General features: G+C 38.0%; 1 protein-coding gene across 1 annotated transcript in view; it reads left to right on the top strand.

Moving 5' to 3' along the window:
* The window catches only part of tnfrsf21 (tumor necrosis factor receptor superfamily, member 21), a 29,348-nt gene extending 10,766 nt beyond the window's left edge, over nucleotides 1-18,582 (top strand). Inside the window, exons 4-6 of the mRNA XM_053484576.1 lie at nucleotides 4,788-5,053; nucleotides 14,645-14,858; nucleotides 16,624-18,582. Of these exons, the coding sequence (XP_053340551.1) occupies nucleotides 4,788-5,053; nucleotides 14,645-14,858; nucleotides 16,624-16,853 (710 nt within the window). The 3' untranslated portion in view covers nucleotides 16,854-18,582. The remainder of the gene's footprint in view (nucleotides 1-4,787; nucleotides 5,054-14,644; nucleotides 14,859-16,623) is intronic.
* Nucleotides 18,583-19,299: the final 717 nt, after the last annotated feature.

Raw genomic sequence — 19,299 nt, forward strand, 5'->3', positions numbered from 1 at the left:
TGCTTTTATGGTGGTTTTCAGTTTCTTTGTCTCATTTGTTTCCTGTAAACTGTGAGTGTTAGGAGGAATGACGGCATCAAGGGCTGCCGGGTTACACTAGTGAGACTTCATCACAGCAGCATCGAGCACTGACTGATGTGTGTGTGTGTGTGTGTGTGTGGTCGGTCATGTGTATGCACCTCAGATCCAAGCACAAGCAGTTTAAACCAGATCATTCCAGTTCCCTGTATGGTGAGTGGGTTTATCAGTGCAGTATTAAAGCATGGTGGCATGAGACAAAGGGAGTTGTGTTACGGGAAGTGCCCTGGTGCAGGGTTCCCCCCACGTCCTCCTTTAAAGGCCTCTTCATCTCGTCTGCATGCTGATGTGACTTTGCCAGAATTACTGTATATGAAAGTGTGTATAGTGTGTAAAATCAATTTAAGTTTAAATCTATTTTATTTATATAGTGCTTTTAACAGTGGTCATTGTCGCAAAGCAGCTTTACGGAATAAAAAGATATGGAAATAATTTTACAGGATGTAAGGAAATATTTAGGAGTTATAGTAATCAGATTGTATCTGATGAGCAAGTTGAGGCGTCTGCTCTGAGAAGAGTCGACTCCAAGGCTATCTTCATGGTAAAGTCCCCAGTCAACACACGCATCCCAAGAAGGCCACATGTCTCTCTGCTCTAATAAAAGTGTTTTAGTTTATATAAAGTCCACTCTGTTGAGGATACCAACTGTTCAGCAGTGGACATTTAGGTGCAAAACTGAAACGAAAGTGGACTTAAACTTATTATACATGTCAACTTAAACACATCTCCTGTTATACTGAAGGTCCAGCCTCCTAACACACAGTATGACTGCAAATCAATCCCTGATATCACCCAAATAAGGGTGACAGATGCACTTCCTTCAGTCTCTTCAGGAATTAAAAAAACACTGTGCACTTTTCTACCTAGAAAGAAAGTGTTATGATGCAGGGACAGATCCTCTGAGATGTGGATATCAAGAAATTAGAATCTTGGGACCATGATATTCCACTTCAGTCCCTTTGATGGAGATGCAAGAGTGTCCGCTGGTTTTTGATTTCTGGAAATACACAATTAGCTCTTTTGTAAAAAAGTTACCTGGGGGCTAATACATTGTGGATAAGATAGTGCTTATATCTTCTGGACTAACTGGAGGTTGTTTATGCACCTAGTGAACATCACGACAGTAAGATGTTAGCGTGGCCCAACCTAAAGGTTACAAAAGCAAAAACTATTTTTTCTTTATCATCCATTGACAATATATTTCTTATCTTGGCAATTATTATCTACATGAGCTTCAAATGTAAGACTGGAATCTATTATCATACCATGTTCTTTTACTGGTAAACAAGATGAAACAGAAATACAACAGAGAGTTACTGTGTGATCAGCAAGGTTTCTTCTAGCTGCATATGGTCCTAGTACCTTCTGTGTTGTCAGAATTTAGTAAAAGGAGCATTTAGAAGAAACCTGTTAGTTTGCACCCTGGACTGGGCTCTGGATAGTCACGGATTGACTAGGCCTCTTCTGAGACTATAAGATATACAGCAAGACATGAGACTGGGATGGAGACAGCTTTGCCCTTTGACTCCAATGGTGTGCTGTGTATAAGGTGCACTTTAAACCCTAATGCTCAAAGTAATGAAACATACTGAGTCCTGTTAACTTGAAGAATTACAATTACTTCAAACTAATAGACCTTGATGAGTATTTAGAACTTTTTGGTATTTATGAGTTTGTAGAAATGACACTTTTCAAGTTAGCTGAACAACGTTGATATTTTAAGCCACAGTAACTGTCTCTTTAAAGTTCCACCAACTTAAAACCTTTCATCCTACATGCACATGTAAACTGCCCATTGTTTAGATCACGATGGTGGATTGGTCTGTCTTTGTATGATGGTGTAAGTATAATCTTGATGTTTTTGTCGACTGCTCTCTAGAGTTATGAATCGAATGTGTTTTTAAACACGCAGGGGAGAAAACGTAAGCTTCACTTTTTGCCACCTACTGTTTAGGAGGTTAGAAAGCAAGATTTCTTGTAATTGGCAAAAATCAATCTTTAATTTGAACCGACTACTTTACTAGCATAAATTGTTTAGTTTTTGAAATTGTTTAAATATAAATCCTGAATACCTTTTTAGTTTTAGTTTTAGTATTAATATTCATAGATTTTGTACTTTCAGATTGAACTGAAGAAAAATAAATAAAATGACTTATTTGATTTGTAAGAGGGCACTGGTGGCTCAGTGGTAGGTGTTTCGCCTGCCACATGAAAGGCCCGGGTTCGATTCTCAGTCACTGGATGAAGTGCCTGCCCCAAGATAATATGGGATGGCTGTTTAACGAAGGGCATGTAAGGGTGTAAAACCTGTGCCAGGCTTGTGTGCGGACTGGATGGTCCACTGTGGCGACCCACGGCCGGGAGCAGGCGAAGGACCAACAACAATTTCTTTAATTTGCAACAACAACAAAAAATGATTATCACTATTTAATAGTATTAGTTAGGCTACTTATTAATGCAAATAAAGAAGGATTAATATGAATAAGCACAACAGACTCATTCTTCATTCTTTTTTAAACGAGTCTTTAACGTGAAGAACGAGTAGTCTCTGAGTGATTCGTTTATTGTCTACTGGACGCGCATGCGCGAGTCATCGCAAAACCTCCGTAGGTTATTTACAGGAAACAGAAATGGGTACCTTCAAGTCTTTCGGTCCGAATCGTTTGTTCTTTTGCCACGTGACTCCCATAGACGTTATGCTGTGCAGTACACAGGAAACAGAATTAAACAGTTCTTCTCAATGACTCTTCTAGCCCGAGGAGAGGCATTTAAGTTAAATATGGAGTCTAGTTTCCAAAACTTTAGAGACAGACACGGGGTGAGATGTGAAAAAGGATTTCTTTTTGTTGAATAATAAAGGGTATGTTTAGAGAAAAGATGGGGGAATTAGGGAAAAGAGAAATAAAAAAGTGTTTTAGAAAGTGAGGAATATGCAAGTGTGGCTCAGAAGCGTTGTACAGGTTGACTAATTGGGCGCAGCACGCTTCCGTTAAAGGACAGAAGGCCACTCTCAGTCTGTTGGTCGCAGCGGCAGACGAGAGGACTGGAATAGGCTAATGTGTACATATGAAATGCTGTTGTCTCGTGAAAAGGATTGAAGAGTTCTGATTTCGACGTGTTCAGTAAGTAAGCTTTAACTCAGTTTTACCTAAATGTTGAGCATTTTTTAATTTGTTCAACACTTATATCTTCTGTAAATAAGTATTCCATGTTGATTAACTGACATTTTATACAAAATATGGCCAAATGTTCTACTAGACTAAAGAGGTCCCTGTTTCCCAGTGAAATAAGCTTCATCTTTATCTGACCGACTTTCATATTTAAAGTCAAAAGTTGTTGTACAATACAGAATGTAAAAAATAATAATAATAAACACATCGACAACTTTTACCATAACGATTCCGATCTCTTTTCCCCCACAAAATCTTGTTACCGTGATATTTTTCATCCTCTGTGCCTTTATACTTAAACCTTACTGTCTCTAAACTCCAAAGATATTTAATAGCACTTTACTTCCTGAAATAAGCGAACCATCTAAGGTGCACCCACACAGTGTCGTTTCCTCTGAGCAGCTCGGCATGTGGGTGAAGAAGCCAAGCTAAACTTTCTGCAGCTGTTTGATCCCATAAGCCTGTGACTTAATTCATCCAGTGTGTTTCACTGGTAAGCCTGCAGGCATTAGAGTAAATTTACTAGAGGAGTTAAACGTGGCCAGTAAACAACTTGATGGGAAAGATCTAAATTGAACACGGTGGTTGTAGAAATAATGAATACTTTCATTGGAGACCAGACGGTGCCTTCAAGAGCATATCAAAGCCCACTTTAGCATAGATCAAAGGTCCTCCGTTACAACATGCTTGATAGGTGCTGTGTATAAAAGTGCAGGGCTCAGACGCATGGTTGGCTGAGCACTTTTTATTTGAGTTGATCATAAAGTTTATGGTTGAGCCTGAGTCTGTGCGGTAGAGTCTGGAGGGAGCTCGTTATTTATGATTTATTTCGTTCATTTTCTCTTTCGGTTTTAGAAGTGTCCTCAGACAACTTTTGGTTACTCTGACTGAAATTTTGCACTTAAGGCAAGTGTTGGAAATCCCTGGATATCTCTACAAGGGGAAAAGCCACCACATAGATGATGCTGCAGTTCTGTTAAGGAGAGAAGGTGACACCACTGTAGGTTTAACCAATTAGTGTCATGTTGTGGCTGTGATAAAGCTTTCCAAATCCATCACAGAGATCGTATTAAGCATGCAGAGGGAAGTCCCTGCTCTCACTTTTCGAGGTTCTTTGTTTCCCAGCCCGGTTAGACCTGTTGCAGCTGGTTTGCTGCCTCATTTCCCAGACAAAAACGTGCAGCCTCACTTAAAATGGGTCTCCATTGTTCACTCAATTCCTCTGTGTACCAAATGTTGCTTGCCTTTGGACTGTCCTGTTGATTAAAACAGTTTAGCAAACTAATATTGAATGAAATATTAAGACGTGTATATATTATGGGTCAGTGCCAGGGTAATTTTAATGTTCCCTGAAAAGGAACCAGAGACGGTCATCTCCACTACAAGCTTCTCAGGTTTGGATTCTGTCAGCTTGGGTTCTCTTACTGTACAGTTGGAGAGGTTGTAATTAGGCTGTGATACTTATCACATAAACTAAACATACACACATACATACATACATCATATATCTTTATAACACTGGTCTTGGTCTATTTACAGGTATTGATATTCTTAAACTGGTGGCAGCCCAAGTTGGCAGCCAGTGGATCGACATGTACCAGGCTCTGGCTAATGCTAACGAGCGGGAAGTGGCTGCCTTTTCCAAAGGCTACTCAGCTGACCATGAGAGAGCATATGCTGCCCTACAGCATTGGACCATCTGTGATGGTGATGCCAACCTAGTCAAGCTGATAAATGCCCTTCATCATCACCGGCGCATTGATGTGGTCGAGAAGATCCGTGGCATCATAGAAGACAATCCTCAGGTGGGCTGCGCAAAACCTTATATTACAAAAGTCTTACGGCTAAATCATAACCGTGATCATTGGGTAATGTGTGTGTTGTTGAAGCACAACCTCATTCTTAGCAAAGCTTATAGCAGCCTGCTAACAGATGACATGCTGTGAGATGAAGATGCCATAATAAAGTAATAGAGCATATTAGAAATGAGGAAAAAAGAACGTATCGTGATTAAATAGATTTTTTCCTTGTCTGTTATAGTATTACATACAACTTATGAGTATAATAATAAAGTAATAAAAATATAATAGAGACTAGGAAAAAAATTCTATTATGTATCGTGATTCTTTTGCTTGGCAATTCATCTATTGCCACACTGTCTCCAAAATCTTTTTTTTCTTTATTAATTTTTAATTTATACATGTTTGCATTTAAAGTTTGTAACTTTGTGGTCGTTCCTCTATAATCCTCAATTATAGAGGATTATATAATAATCAATAAGTGGTGATCCTACACTCATCTGTTCACACACTGGCAGGCAGGTGTGATAGGAGCAAATTATTTGCAAAGTTGTATAGAATTGCAACAAAATAAAAAAAATTTAGTCAGGATGTTTATATAATCGTGATAAAATCACAATGCAAATAATATCGGCACCTCGGTTTTGTGATAATATCGTATCAGGTCGGCCCTGGTGATTCCCATCTCTAGAGTAGAACAGAAGATAATATAACATATAACACAACAGTTACGATGAACCCCCCCAAAAAAACGTGTTTGTTTATTTATTTATTTTTAGTTAGGATGGACCTACCGGGTTCACCCTCTGACTGCACAATGTTTTTTTGTGGTATATGAAGAAATGCGAAAATTTCTGCGTAAGTTTTTCAACAATTATTATTTTTTATTTTGCCCTTTTCCGCATTTCCCTATGTATAGCATGTAGGATCATGGGATATATCCGGTCCTCCGAAGCGTAAAATGAACATGAAGAAAGCGCACTAGAAGCGGTTTCCTTGCGTTCGTTGGGTTTTAAACGTCAAGAAAAATCTGCATGCAACGTTTTTTTTAATGCCGTATAAGCGCGCAGCTGGACAAACGCACGTCACCAAAGCCCGTGTGAACACTCTCATTGACTCCTATGTGTAGAAAACACTCTGCGTTTGATCCGCGCTCACCGGACGCTACGAACGCAAGAAAACGCTCGATTTTAACGCCTGTGTGAACAAGGCCTTAGACCTGCAGCCAACTGACTGCCATGTGACATTTCTAGGAAGTGCTGATGTACAAGTGATCCTGTGCCATTGGAATGTGCGTCCATTAATGACATGAATCTGTGCTCAAGAAGTGCCGTGGGAACGTGACATAAATACTGGTCATTGTGCATGGACGAGGGTCAGGTGTTTGTAATCCTGTGGTTTTGTGTGTGACATGACCTTTGGGAAGGTCACTGGTATGAGCCTCTCTGTTGCTCTGCTACTGTGTTCAGCCAAATAGGCCTGCTCCAGTTTTTTTCTATTCATTGGCCAGTAGAATAAGAAAAAAAAAAGATCTGAATAAGTTAAATGAATTTGTTTAAAAATGGTTTTATCACTAAGAAGTAAGTAATGATGTTTAACTGTGGATTAGACCACAAACCCCTCATCACTCACAGAAAAGCCAGAACACATACACCAATAACCTGCGACTGCTCTGGATTTATCTTTGGTCTATCTCACAGTGACAGTCCTGAATCGTGTTCTTGGTAAAGAGAGTCGATCATCAACTTTTATTTTTAAGCTCAGGCCAAAGCATGCCCATCTTCCTCTTCCTGCTCTTGATAAACATGCTCTGTGCTTTGCCCTTGTCTCAAGGTGAGCTGGTGCAGATAAGCATTTCTGATTCATTCTGAAGCTCCTATTGTACACTAATTTGTCTTATACATCCACATCTCAGCACTATTTAATAATCCATGAGTAGTTACAGACACCCATGGTTTGCTGGGGTCACCGACAGAAGAAAGACACACTGTCCTGAACCTGCAATGACGGGTACATTTTAGTAGGATTTACAGAAGGAGAGAAGTGGTGGATTTTTATGGGTTTATGGCCTTACAGTTTATTATTAACTAACTTTATTCTGAGTTTTATTACGTTTTAATACAGATATAAAGACTAACTTCTGTTGCTGTGTTAAATTCAACTGCAGTTTTTTTCGATTCCGCTTAACCATTTTAGTGTCAAAATAAATATATACAGTACCAGTTAAAGGTCTGTACACACCTTCTAATTCACCTTTTTTCTTTAATGGTTTATTTTTTTACATTGTAGAGCAATACTGTTTTTTTTTTAGAACTGTGAAATAACAGATATAGTAATTAAGTAACAACTATTATAGCAACAGTTGATTGTTTTTTTAAAGACATGAAGGTCAGCTGTTGTGGAATAGTTCTTACAAGAAGAATATTGTCAAATGCAAAACCCATCAATCACTCATCAAGCACCACGATGAAACTGGCTCTCACGGAAACCAGGACCAAAACTTTCTTCTGCTGCAGAATAATATAATCAGATTAGAGCTGTTATAAAGGCTTTACAGAGCATAAATAGCCGACACATCTCTCATCGCTTCCCAACAGATGCATATTATAGAAAATAAATAAAAAAAAACAGTAATTTGCACTTCATCAAATGACAGAAGCGAGGCTCTGTTTTGCTTTGCTGTTCTTAAACACTTCCTGTGAGAGTGTCTTGCCCGTTGCTTAAAAGCCCTAAAGGTATTAGGCTGCAGGTATTACCCCTGTACATTTTCAATCTAAACTGGCCAAAAAAATCCCTTAAAAGGTAAGAGGGAAGGTACAATACTATCACTCGATAAGGTCATTTTTCTAAACATCTAAACAATACAGTATTTACATAGATTTACATACTGTACATTTTTTAGCTATTATAAGTAATCTAGAAAAAAATTATGTATACAGCAGGATATGTGTAGATTATGTGTAAATGCTTCACTATATTATATAGGAATCTTAAACATCCACAGGATGTCCTTGAATCAATCCCCTGCCAAAGTGACAAACATTTTTCGTTAATAATGAAATTAGTTTCAGTAATTTCCAAAACAACCATAAAAACCAACCTAAAAATAAAACAGGGTCCAGAAGCTGGAGCAATCTCAGAAGACCTTTGTTGGATGCCCATGGTCTTCGGGCCCTCAGACAACACTGCATCACTCATTGGCATGGTTGTGTTTGTCATGACGGGGACTAAATGGGCCCAGGAAGACTTCCAGAAAGCACTGTTGATTAAACGCAATTTGCCGTGCCACTGCTGATGCCAACTAAAGCTTGATCATGTTAAAGGGAAGTTGTATGTGAACATGATCCAGGAGGGGGTCGTGTCCTGAGGAGAAAGGCTCGTTTAAAATGGACTATTTCAAAGTGTAAAATTATTTTATGGTCAGACGAGTCCAAGTTTGACATTCCAGATCACAGACGTCTTGTTTTCGGGCTAAAAAGGAGGAAGACCTTCTAGCGTGTTATCAGCGTTCAGTTCAAAAGCCAGCATCGCGGATGTTATGAGGGGTGCATAAGTGCAAATGGAAGGGCTTGCGTGTTTTGGAAGGCACCATGAATGCTGAAAGTTATATCACGGTTTTAGATGACATCTGTTTTAGCAGAACGATGGTAAACCACATAATGCAGCTATTACAACAGCATGTCTTTGTAGTAGAAGAGTCTGAAGAGATATAGACTGTATGGCCTGCAGTCTATATCTTCCACCTATAGAGAGCATTTGGCGCATCATTAAACGAAAAATATGTCAAACACGACCACGAAACCTGTAGCTGGAAACCTATATAAGGCAAGAATAGGACCAAATTCCAACACTAAAACTCCAGAAATGCATAACCTAAATGCCCAGACATCTTCAAACTGTTTTTAAAAGAAGAGGAGATGGAAAACCTGACTCTGTCTTAACTATTTTGGGACCTGTAGCAGACTAGAGCTGTAGCTATCGAATATTTTAGTAATTGAGTATTCTACCAAAAATTTTAGCGAGTAATCGGATAGAAGAGAATTAGTTTTAATTGAACTACTGGTGTCACCCAAATGATGATTGCGATGATTATTTTAAGTCTGGTTTCTTTGGAATAGTTCTGGTTTCTTGCTCATACTGTTTCAGGGAGTTTTTCCTGAACACGCTGTGGCTTGCTCATTAGAAGTAAATGTACAGATGTGGCCATTAAGAATGCCCGTTTTTTCCCCAATGGAAGGCCGCAATTTGTCTCGCGGGGTGCCGCCAGATCCCGCAAGCACCATTTTAGAATTTAAATAAAAGTGTTGTTCTTCACAGAATATCCCCCAGATGGCACATGGAAGGACTTTATCTAATAGCCAGACCAAGTACAAAAAAAAAAATTGTGTATAATAAGTTAGCCTTAAACAATATTGTTTCCAATGATGAAGCAAACTTGAATTTCATTTTGTTTTACAATAGATTTTTTATGACGAATGTGTGTATATGCACTTTAAATTATGTTCATAATAATGAAATAAGATCATGCAATAAAATCTATAATAAAAAGTTTGTTATATAGTTTTTGTTAATGTCTTAACAGGGACACAACAGAGAAAGACATGGCAATGCCTTGGTTTAAATTGTCTTAATTTTATTCCTGATAGTAGGCTATCTGATAATGCTAACTATGCGAATGTCGTAATTCATGAATATATCAAAAACAACATAACAACAAAAAATATTGTCAAGTAAATATTCTAAATGTGCACATAAGAATCTCGCCGCAACAACAGCCTACTGCATTTTATTCTTATATTTTATTCTTCTAATAACGCAAAAACACAAGCGGGGCTGAATGACATCAACATCTGCTGACGCAGCAGAACATTCTGACAATGTTTTAATTTTTGGTCATCTTTTTCAGTTAATAAATCTACTACAAATTTAAAGAACACAAAATAGAAGATGACACAAAACCCTACATGCGTAGCTTTTTTAATTACACATAATAAAATCTATATATATATATATATATATACACACACATACATGCACACACATATATATATACATGTACATACAGTATACATATAAATATATACACACATACATACATACATACATACATACATACATACATATATACACATACATTCATACACATATACGAACAATGTGAGCAGTGGAGCAGCAATGAATAAGAGCAGCTAGTCTAAATAACAGCAACACACGTCTTTAAAGTGAGCTGATATCCGAGATTTAAAAACAGACTTAGGAATGAGATTGTCCAATTTTAACGTCTCTAGCAGCAGCGTTCTGAAAAGACGACAGGCCAAGTACAGAAGAAGCCTTAGGAACTGTCAGCAGAATCAGGTTAGCAGATCAAGTGTTATACCCAGAAGAAAAGAGTGTAACAATTGTAATTTTGAATTTGTTCTACTCAACATTTTGATTTCACTTATGGTGCAGGTTAAACTTCAGGTACTGCAAAAGTTGAATCAAATTCATAAATTTATTCGGACCGTTTTCGTGCTAAAATTATAATAGATATTTGTATAGATTTTGTAGGGTCAGTATGTGCCAGGGGGACACTTTAGCGCATAAAACTAGGCTTGCAGTTTGTTTAATTTTCAACCCCCTAATTTGGCCTGCTGTGGATTTGTTTGCTTTAATGTGTTTTATCTCATAGTGGTGCTTTACAGGACTGCTTTTAAATTTCCCGCAGGAAGAATAAACATACAGTGATCTGTCTATTCATTTGTCTACTTTCCTTTTTTTTTTTTTTTGGAGTAAACCATGCTGTGTTGTGCTTTTATTTCTGTTTTTTGAGGATTGTGGTAGCTCGTAGGTGTATTACAGTCGTTTCTTTGTCTTCTGCATACTTTGTTTATACATGATAAACTATTATGTTGATTGGCTCTGTTGAGTGATGCGTATAGCCATGCTCACCTTGAAGGAATCTGGCTGGACAAACATCACATACAGACAGACTGAGACTGGTTTCAGGTCCTCCACTTTATAAAACGTAAAAATATAATTGAAAGTAAAATTGTTGTAAATAAGGAGGGGACAAAACCGAAGAGAGTTTTGTAAATAACCATATTCTAATGGATTTTGCGGCGGGTATACAATGAAGACCAGTTGAAAGAAGAGTACAGGGTACAGTGATGAGTTTTGAAAGAAGCGTTTGTTATAACCCGGATGGCAGAGTGGTAAAGAACATCAAGCTTTTGAAGCAGGCCTTTGAATGCTGATCTATAAATAACATCACCATAATCAAACATGGGGGGAATGGTCATTTGCACCAGAGTTTTTCTAGCAGATAATGTAAATGCGGAACGCGTTCTATAAAGGAACCCAAGTTTTGATTTGATCTTGGACTTCAAATTACCAATCTGTTATCTAGCCAAATACCCAGATATTTATATTCAGTAGTCTGATCCAATGGTGTCCCATCAAGGGAGCAGATACTTGGAAAGCTTGATCGAATGTGACCTTTTTTTCCAAACCACATGACTTTAGTTTTGGAAGTATTTAGCTGTCCTAGCAGAGAGTCCTGGCAGGAGTTATGATTTGGATGTGCTGGGCTGATCGGGCTGGCTTGTGACAGTTTTATTTTTACTTAATATTTTATATTCATAATTTTTATGTATTTATTTTTTGTGGGCTGTGAAACGAATAATTAGAATTTCCATTATTTCTTTTGGGAAAATGTGCTTTGGTGTACAAGTGTTTTGAAATACTAGCCCGCATCCAGAATAAATTATGCTCGTAATCCAAGGTTCCAATGTGTGTGTGTGTGTGTGTGTGTGTGTGTGTGTGTGTATATATATATATATATATATATATATATATATATATATATATGAACACCGTACTAGTATGATGTTCCTAATAATCCTTTATATATATACACTATACAGTATATACACTCACCTAAAGGATTATTAGGAACACCATACTAATACGGTGTTTGACCCCCTTTCGCCTTCAGAACTGCCTTAATTCTACGTGGCATTGATTCAACAAGGTGCTGAAAGCATTCTTTAAAAATGTTGGCCCATATTGATAGGATAAATTCACAGCACTACTACTACTACTACTAATAATAATAATAATAAAAATAATAATGAATGGAAAAAGCATAGTCAAATAAGAATCTTTATTGATACAAAAGGAGAGAAGAGAATTAAGAGTACATTTATATCAGTATTTAAAGTTTGACCTCGACAATTAACACATTATCGGCTTGAAAACTTTACTGCTGCCCGCTCGCTGCCGCAGGAAATTGTGAGATCCCTTTCCGCGAGACGGACATTCTTAAAGGCCACATCTGTTAGGTTAATAACCCTGATTTGCGAGCATAATTTGTCCGGGAAACATCCCCTAATGGGGTAATCCAAAACACTCGTATATCTAAGCAAATGTCCCCCTAAGAAATAATGGAAACTTGGACAACCTAAAAAATCCATATAAAATAATTAATATACAATAGGAAGTAAAAATAAAACAAATTAACCTACACTTTACTGTTGAAAAGAATCCTGACTGGTGTGAGGGAGATGAGAGAGAGGAGGAGGAGGGTTTGTTGTGTTGGAACGACTTTCATACACACACTAATGGAATCATTCCTCTCTGACAGAGAGCCTCTTTTGGCTCACTGGAATCTTTTTCTTTTTGCGTGACTTTAACAAGGAAACCCATCCAGTGACACTTGCTTTTGCCTCCTTTTAAAGATTTCACTGAAACCTGACGTTGTATTGTCGTTAATCAGATCCGTCTCCACACTGCTAGAGCCTTTTTATTCGTTTTCTTCACAGGGTCCGTTGTTGCAGTAAAGTTACTAAAGAACAGTCACTACACTTTGCCCTGTTAATCTGCTGTTTAAAGTGCTATATATATATACTGTAGATAAAATAGAATTGAATTGAACTGAAGTTTGAATGGGAACTGATATTTCAAATAACACTCACTGAAGACATAAAAGTTTTTCAGATTATACACCAGCCTGTGTTATTGATTTCAGCAGGATTCCCCAATAGTAACAGTAGGAGCTTTTTGCAATTTTCATAGTACTGTGGCTAAATCTGATGTTTATCTGAATGGCTTGGTCCATGTGACCTGTGGGCAGTGAACAGAGTCTCTTTCATTTGCTTGCCATTTGTAAATCTGTGCTGACGCACCGGCTCGTGGTTGAATTAGGACTAGATTGGTGGAAACCCTTCTAAAAACTAAAGTCATCTGTAGGGTTTTTAATTATTTATTTGCACGTTTTATTTACATTTGGACGAACAGACTTGGTTTGTAAGAACAATGTCAATCAAGACATAAATAATGTATGAAGATTTAAATACAGTGAGGCTGCAGTACTTCCTGTATATGTTGTGGGACAGACGTCTCGTCCAGTCAGCGATAAGAATCAACAAACTGAAAAAGGTACGTTAGGTGGTTTGCGAATGAAATTCTTATTGCTGACTTGAGACATCTATCACTCAAGCTCAGTAGTTAAACATCTCCAACCCCTGATTGGACCAGGCATCTGCCACTCAAGATCAGCCATTTAAAAATTTCAGCGGTAGAAATTTAATTAGCAAATTATACTATTATATTATATTTTGGGGATGTCTTTGAATTCAGCCCTCTGTAAGTTGAAAATTTTCTTTTGCATCTAACGATGTTTCATCCTTTCGTTCCTAACACATGACACAATTCATATAAGTATGATTGTATATCCAGCGTATTTTATTCCCATTAAGATCTGATGTGTGTTTTTTTCAATAATGAGCAGTGCAGTATATATACAGCAGTGTGTGTGTGTGTGTGTGTGTGTGTGAGAGTGAGTGTGTGTGTATGGAACCTTGGATTATGAACATAATTTGTTCCGGAAGTGGGCTCGTATTCCAAAACACTCGTAAACCAAATTTAATTTTCCATAAGAAATAATAGAAAATAAAATTACTCTTTCCACAGCCCAAAAAAATAAATACATAAAAATAATTGTGTGTGTGTGTGTTTGGGTCTGTCGTTATATGTGCGCGTGCGTAATTTGACACCGTGCTGGTTCACAAACACACACACACTAAAGGCGAAAGAGAGTGTGTGTGAACCCGCACTGTGTCAAATTACGTGCGCTCGCACACATAACGATAGGCGGAGAAATGGATTTTTAACCTTCTAATAAAGAAAAAGTTCAAATAAATCCTGATAGATAAGTGTTTCCGTTTATCCACGCAGGTGCTGTGTGTATTTGTGTGTGTTTGGGCCTGTTATGATGTTATGTGGTTATGTGTGTGTGTGTGTGTGTATGTATGTTTATATATATATATATATATATATATGTGTGTGTCTAATGTATAATATATAATAGGGGTAGCTCAGTGGTTAAGGCATTGGACTACGGTTCAGAAGATCCCAGGTTCAAACCCCACAACCACCAAGTTGCTGCTGTTGGGCACTTGAGCGCGGCCCTTAACCCTCAACTGCTCAAATGTGTAATGAGATAAAAATGTAAGTCGCTCTGGATAAGAGTGTCTGCCAAATGCCTAAATGTAAATATAAAATTATAAATTATGTGTATATATACTGTATATAAATTACATCTTTCTGCTCCTGCAGTTTGATCTGAACCAGTTGATGACATCTGTGAATGTAAGTCAAGGTGCGAGCCCCAGCCATAAACCTGTGGATGCACTGGGATCAGTGGTGGAGCACTCTCCACTTGACCGCACTAAAGGTTTCTTCATTGACGAGTCTGAGCCACTGCTGCGCTGTGACTCCACGTCAAGCAAAGACTCAGCCCTGAGCCGCACAGGCTCTTTCATTACCAAAGGCAAGTGTCCTGGATCAGGTTAATTAAACTGCCGTGACAGTGTGTTTATCATATTCGTAATCTATTAATTACATAATGTAACACAGTTATTGGTGGGATATGTCTTCTTCTGATTGGCTATGGCTGAAAAATCTAGAAAATGTGTATTAATACCCTTAAACTTTATTTTTGTAACAAGGACATTGATGTTCTTATTTTTGTTAAGAAACAGTTTCATTTGTCATGTTAAAGAAACATTATAGAAACATGCTAGATTAATCAAGATTCAGAAGAGAGTCGTTTTTAGATTCATCATTATATGGTAACTTTGAAGAATCAGCCCCAGTTTAGTTTTGTTATGGTCTAATTATACTGGCTTTGCTCAAACTCCAGTATATCCTGGGGGAACTTCTGGTCTTGATCCTTTGAATGTTTCAAGAGAAGCATCAAGGATATGGACCTTAAGACCCATACTGCAGCCTATTGTGCTGAAATTCTTCAACAAAATCTCAACCAGCACCAGCTAGTCTTCACCTTTCTGATCACTCATGAAACTCCATGACATCATGACAAAGCAGTTCCAATCCCCTTCCCCCTTTCTACTGAGCTCCTTGGGAATAGCTTTCACCGAGAGAAGTGGCCTCAGACCTCTTAGGAAAGTCTCAAATATATTGGAAGGCTGCTGACGTCTGATCTTGGTCTGTGAGAGATCGTATGTAACGGCCCAGTGTAATGTGCAGTGGCCCAGTGCTTACAGGTGTGATGATGTAACCACGCTTGGTCCTGCCAAAATATCCCTAGCCCTCGTATATCTTAGGAGGTGCTTCCACAGGGCTTTTCCCTCTCTCTCTTGATAAACTCACTTGTAGCAAAATGTGTCGGATGCTTAACAGCCTCTTGATTTCATCTAAGAAAAATGCTGAAATGTTTTCATTCATGTAGCTGGAGCTAAACTTCATATATAGCATTTATATTGCTTTTTATATTACTGGAAAGGTCTTAATGTATAGACGATAACGTTCATAAAAATAGATCTAAACAATTATGTAAAAAAATACACATTTTTTCATATTCCACAATTTTCTACAACTTTCCAGTGCTTTTCTTTTCATTCGTTCATTAATATTTTTTTACATAAAAGTCCAATATAAACATTTTAAGGTTTAACTGGTTTTTATGTAAAGGAAAAGAAACAAATTGTCTTCTTCATAAAAATCTGTAAATTTTAAGATTATCAGATTCCTGGTTTCAAAAGCAAAGTTTAAGGTCAATTAATAAACGTTCTAGACTTTTATGCTGCATACATTTTTTTTTGTGTAATTAATTCATTTAAAAAATGTATTTATGTCTATGATGTAAAGATGTCATGTTTTTTACACTGTGAATCTTGTTTAAAGTAAACAGAGATAAACAGACACTTCTGACCCACATACTGTATAATACAAAAAAAAAATAGAGAGGATAAAATAACAACAACCTCCCATGTAGTGAATAAGCACATAGGGACTTGACCTAAAAGTAAACTTTCTTTGATTGTGCTCCCCCTTGTGGATGAAGTGAACTATTACATGATTTTTCTACTGCACTAGTTTCAGCCATTTTTTCTTCAATTTGCACAATTTGCATCTAGTGTCATGGCTAAAAGTTTTTTTTAGTTTTATCTGACTCATATTTGAACATATATGTATATATTAGAATTTTACTGTAAACCATATATAGAAATTGCTCATATAGAAAATGTACTTAATAATAATAGTAATAATAATAATAATAATTTTCCCAACAGAGAAGAAAGACACGGTTTTGCGGCAGGTGCGACTTGACCCATGTGACCTGCAGCCAATTTTTGATGACATGCTGCACATTCTTAACCCAGAGGAGCTGCAGGTTATTGAGCAGATACCCATGGCCGAGGATAAACTGGACCGTCTGTTTGAGATCGCTGGAGTGAAGAGTCAGGAGGCCAGTCAGACGCTGCTCGATTCCGTCTACAGCCACTTGCCTGATCTTTTATAAACATGTTTCATTCACTGCTACTTAAAGACATTTGCATAGATTGAAAGTGTAAGAGGAGGGCAGACAAACAAGCCATCCTGCATGTCCTTATGGAGCACAGGAGTTTCTAAGCATATTAAAAGCCATTGGTAGCCAAATGTAACTTTTTTTGCACTTCAGAGCTTCATGTTGGTCTGTGTGATTATATTAACTTTCATAATGCTGTGACATACCAGTATATTCACTTCTCAATGTCTAAAACTAATGTACATTACTGACACATTAGTTAGGTGATTTTCCTGCTCATTTCCAGATCCTAACACATTCTGCCAAAATTTGTTTGCCTAACCTGTAGAGACATTCTTGTTTTTCGCTCTGTGTCTATTATCCATCCATCGACCCATCCATCATCTTTTCGGGAAGCTTGAGGCCTATCCCAGGGAACACACATTCACACTCTACGGGCATTTGGAAACACCAGTCAGCCTACAGCGCATGTCTTCGGACTATGGGAGGAAACCTAAGTACCCGCAGAAAACCTGCAGAGCACACCGATCACTGGGGACACAGACCGGAGAACTGGGTCGTGAACCCCCTTGAGGTGCCATCGTGCCATCCTCTGTTACTGTGAATATTGCTATTTCTATAACAGGGATTTCCTGTGTGAATTTATGAGCATTGAATAAGCAACACTTCTGGCTGCCTTGTCAAAATCATAAATTCTTTACATTTGGTAACATCAAATCAGCATATTGCTGGACTTCTCCAAGAAATGAACGACGAAAATGCGTAATATATTATGTCCAAGCTGGAGAGGACAAAGAAGCAACACTTCCTTTTAAAACCACCGGGGTCAGGAGGCAGGAGGTCGGTTGGGCCCTGCTTGATTCTGTATTTAGCTACTAAATACACACCTGGTTGCTTGCAGATGCTAAATGAGAATGTACAAATGAATCATTTAAAAGTATTTGAACTGTGGGAGGAACCCAGAGTACCCATAGGTAACCCACCGAGCATTGGGAGAACATGTAAAGGAGGCAAGATTCATATGTGCGACCCTGGAGGGGCGAGCCGACAGTGCTTAAACCTCACTCCTGATGTTAGAGCATTCGGCCAAAATGTGTTCACTTTGATTGCATTAATCGAACCCTGCTGTTGTAGCTTTGTATGAGGATTTCTAAGTGCATTTTAGAGTAACTCTACTGGTTGTAACATCATTCATGATTGAAGATATGCTTTTAATGTTCCGCTTGAGTTAGTGTGTAGATGTAGATCTCCAAGAAGGAACACACATAGTGTGGTATGTGATCCTTTAACTGAGCGCTAGATTAAAATGGCTAAACAAAGGATAATAGACCCAGAGGAAATAGGTTTGTTCCATCGATCATATTTCAAATGATGATATGCGGTGTTCAAGATGGCGAACTGTACTGATCTAGCAATGTAGTAAACTGTTGTAGTGAGACTTTTCTGCTGAATTTTGACATTTACTGTATACTTCCTCCCTTATGGCAACATGGTGCAAAGGGTTACTTTACCTTTGTTTGACTGTCACGTGTTGGGGATGTACACTGGCAGCTTTTATTTTAACTGGATTGTAATTAAATCAAATGGTGTCAGTTACAAAGATTAAAAAAGTATAAACCTTATATTCTGTCATAAGATTAAACATGTAACCAAGATATTTACTGTTATGTACGACAAGTTTGAAGACTGACCAATTAAAATAAAAAAAACTTTTGTTACAGAATTTGGTTTTATAATGTCTTTGCCATGTCAGACTAGACAAAAAGTAAAATGTTCAATTGAGGAAGAGTTGAAGACAACAGTGAAGACAAATCTTACATACATGAGACTTTAAAGCTCAATATATGTAGTTGAGTTACTGTATTGTTGTGCGAGTATCTTATAGCTTGTTTTTCTACGTTTGGAACTTTTGTTTTTTAATGTTTTTTTCTTTTTCATTCCAACCTGCCTGTACCCGCCTCTTCACCTCCTTTCCACACTCTCCATTGCTCTGGACCATTGACCCTAAGTACTTAAAGTCCTGCACCTTCTTTACCTCTGCTCCCTGTAGTCTCATTGTTTCTCTTGAGTCCCTCTCATTCACACACATGTATTTTTTCTTACTGCAGCTAACAATTCATTCCTCTGCTTTCCAGAGCGTACCTCCACCTCTCCAAATTTTCCTCCACCTGTTCCCTGCTCTCACTACAAAGCACAATGTCATCTGAAACATCATTGTCCATGGAGACTCCTGTCTAACCTCATCTGTTAGACACCAGAGCAAACAAAAAGGGGCTTAGAGCCGATCCTTGATGCACACCCACCTCCACCTTGAACTCTTTCACACCTACAGCACATCTCACCACTGTCTTACAGCTCTCATACATGTCCTGCACCACTCTAACATACTTATCTGCCACTCCAGACTTCCTCATACAACACCACAGCTCCTCTCTCGGCA

This window comes from Clarias gariepinus, chromosome 23 (assembly GCF_024256425.1).
Source record: "Clarias gariepinus isolate MV-2021 ecotype Netherlands chromosome 23, CGAR_prim_01v2, whole genome shotgun sequence".
Taxonomy (NCBI): Eukaryota; Metazoa; Chordata; class Actinopteri; order Siluriformes; family Clariidae; genus Clarias; species Clarias gariepinus.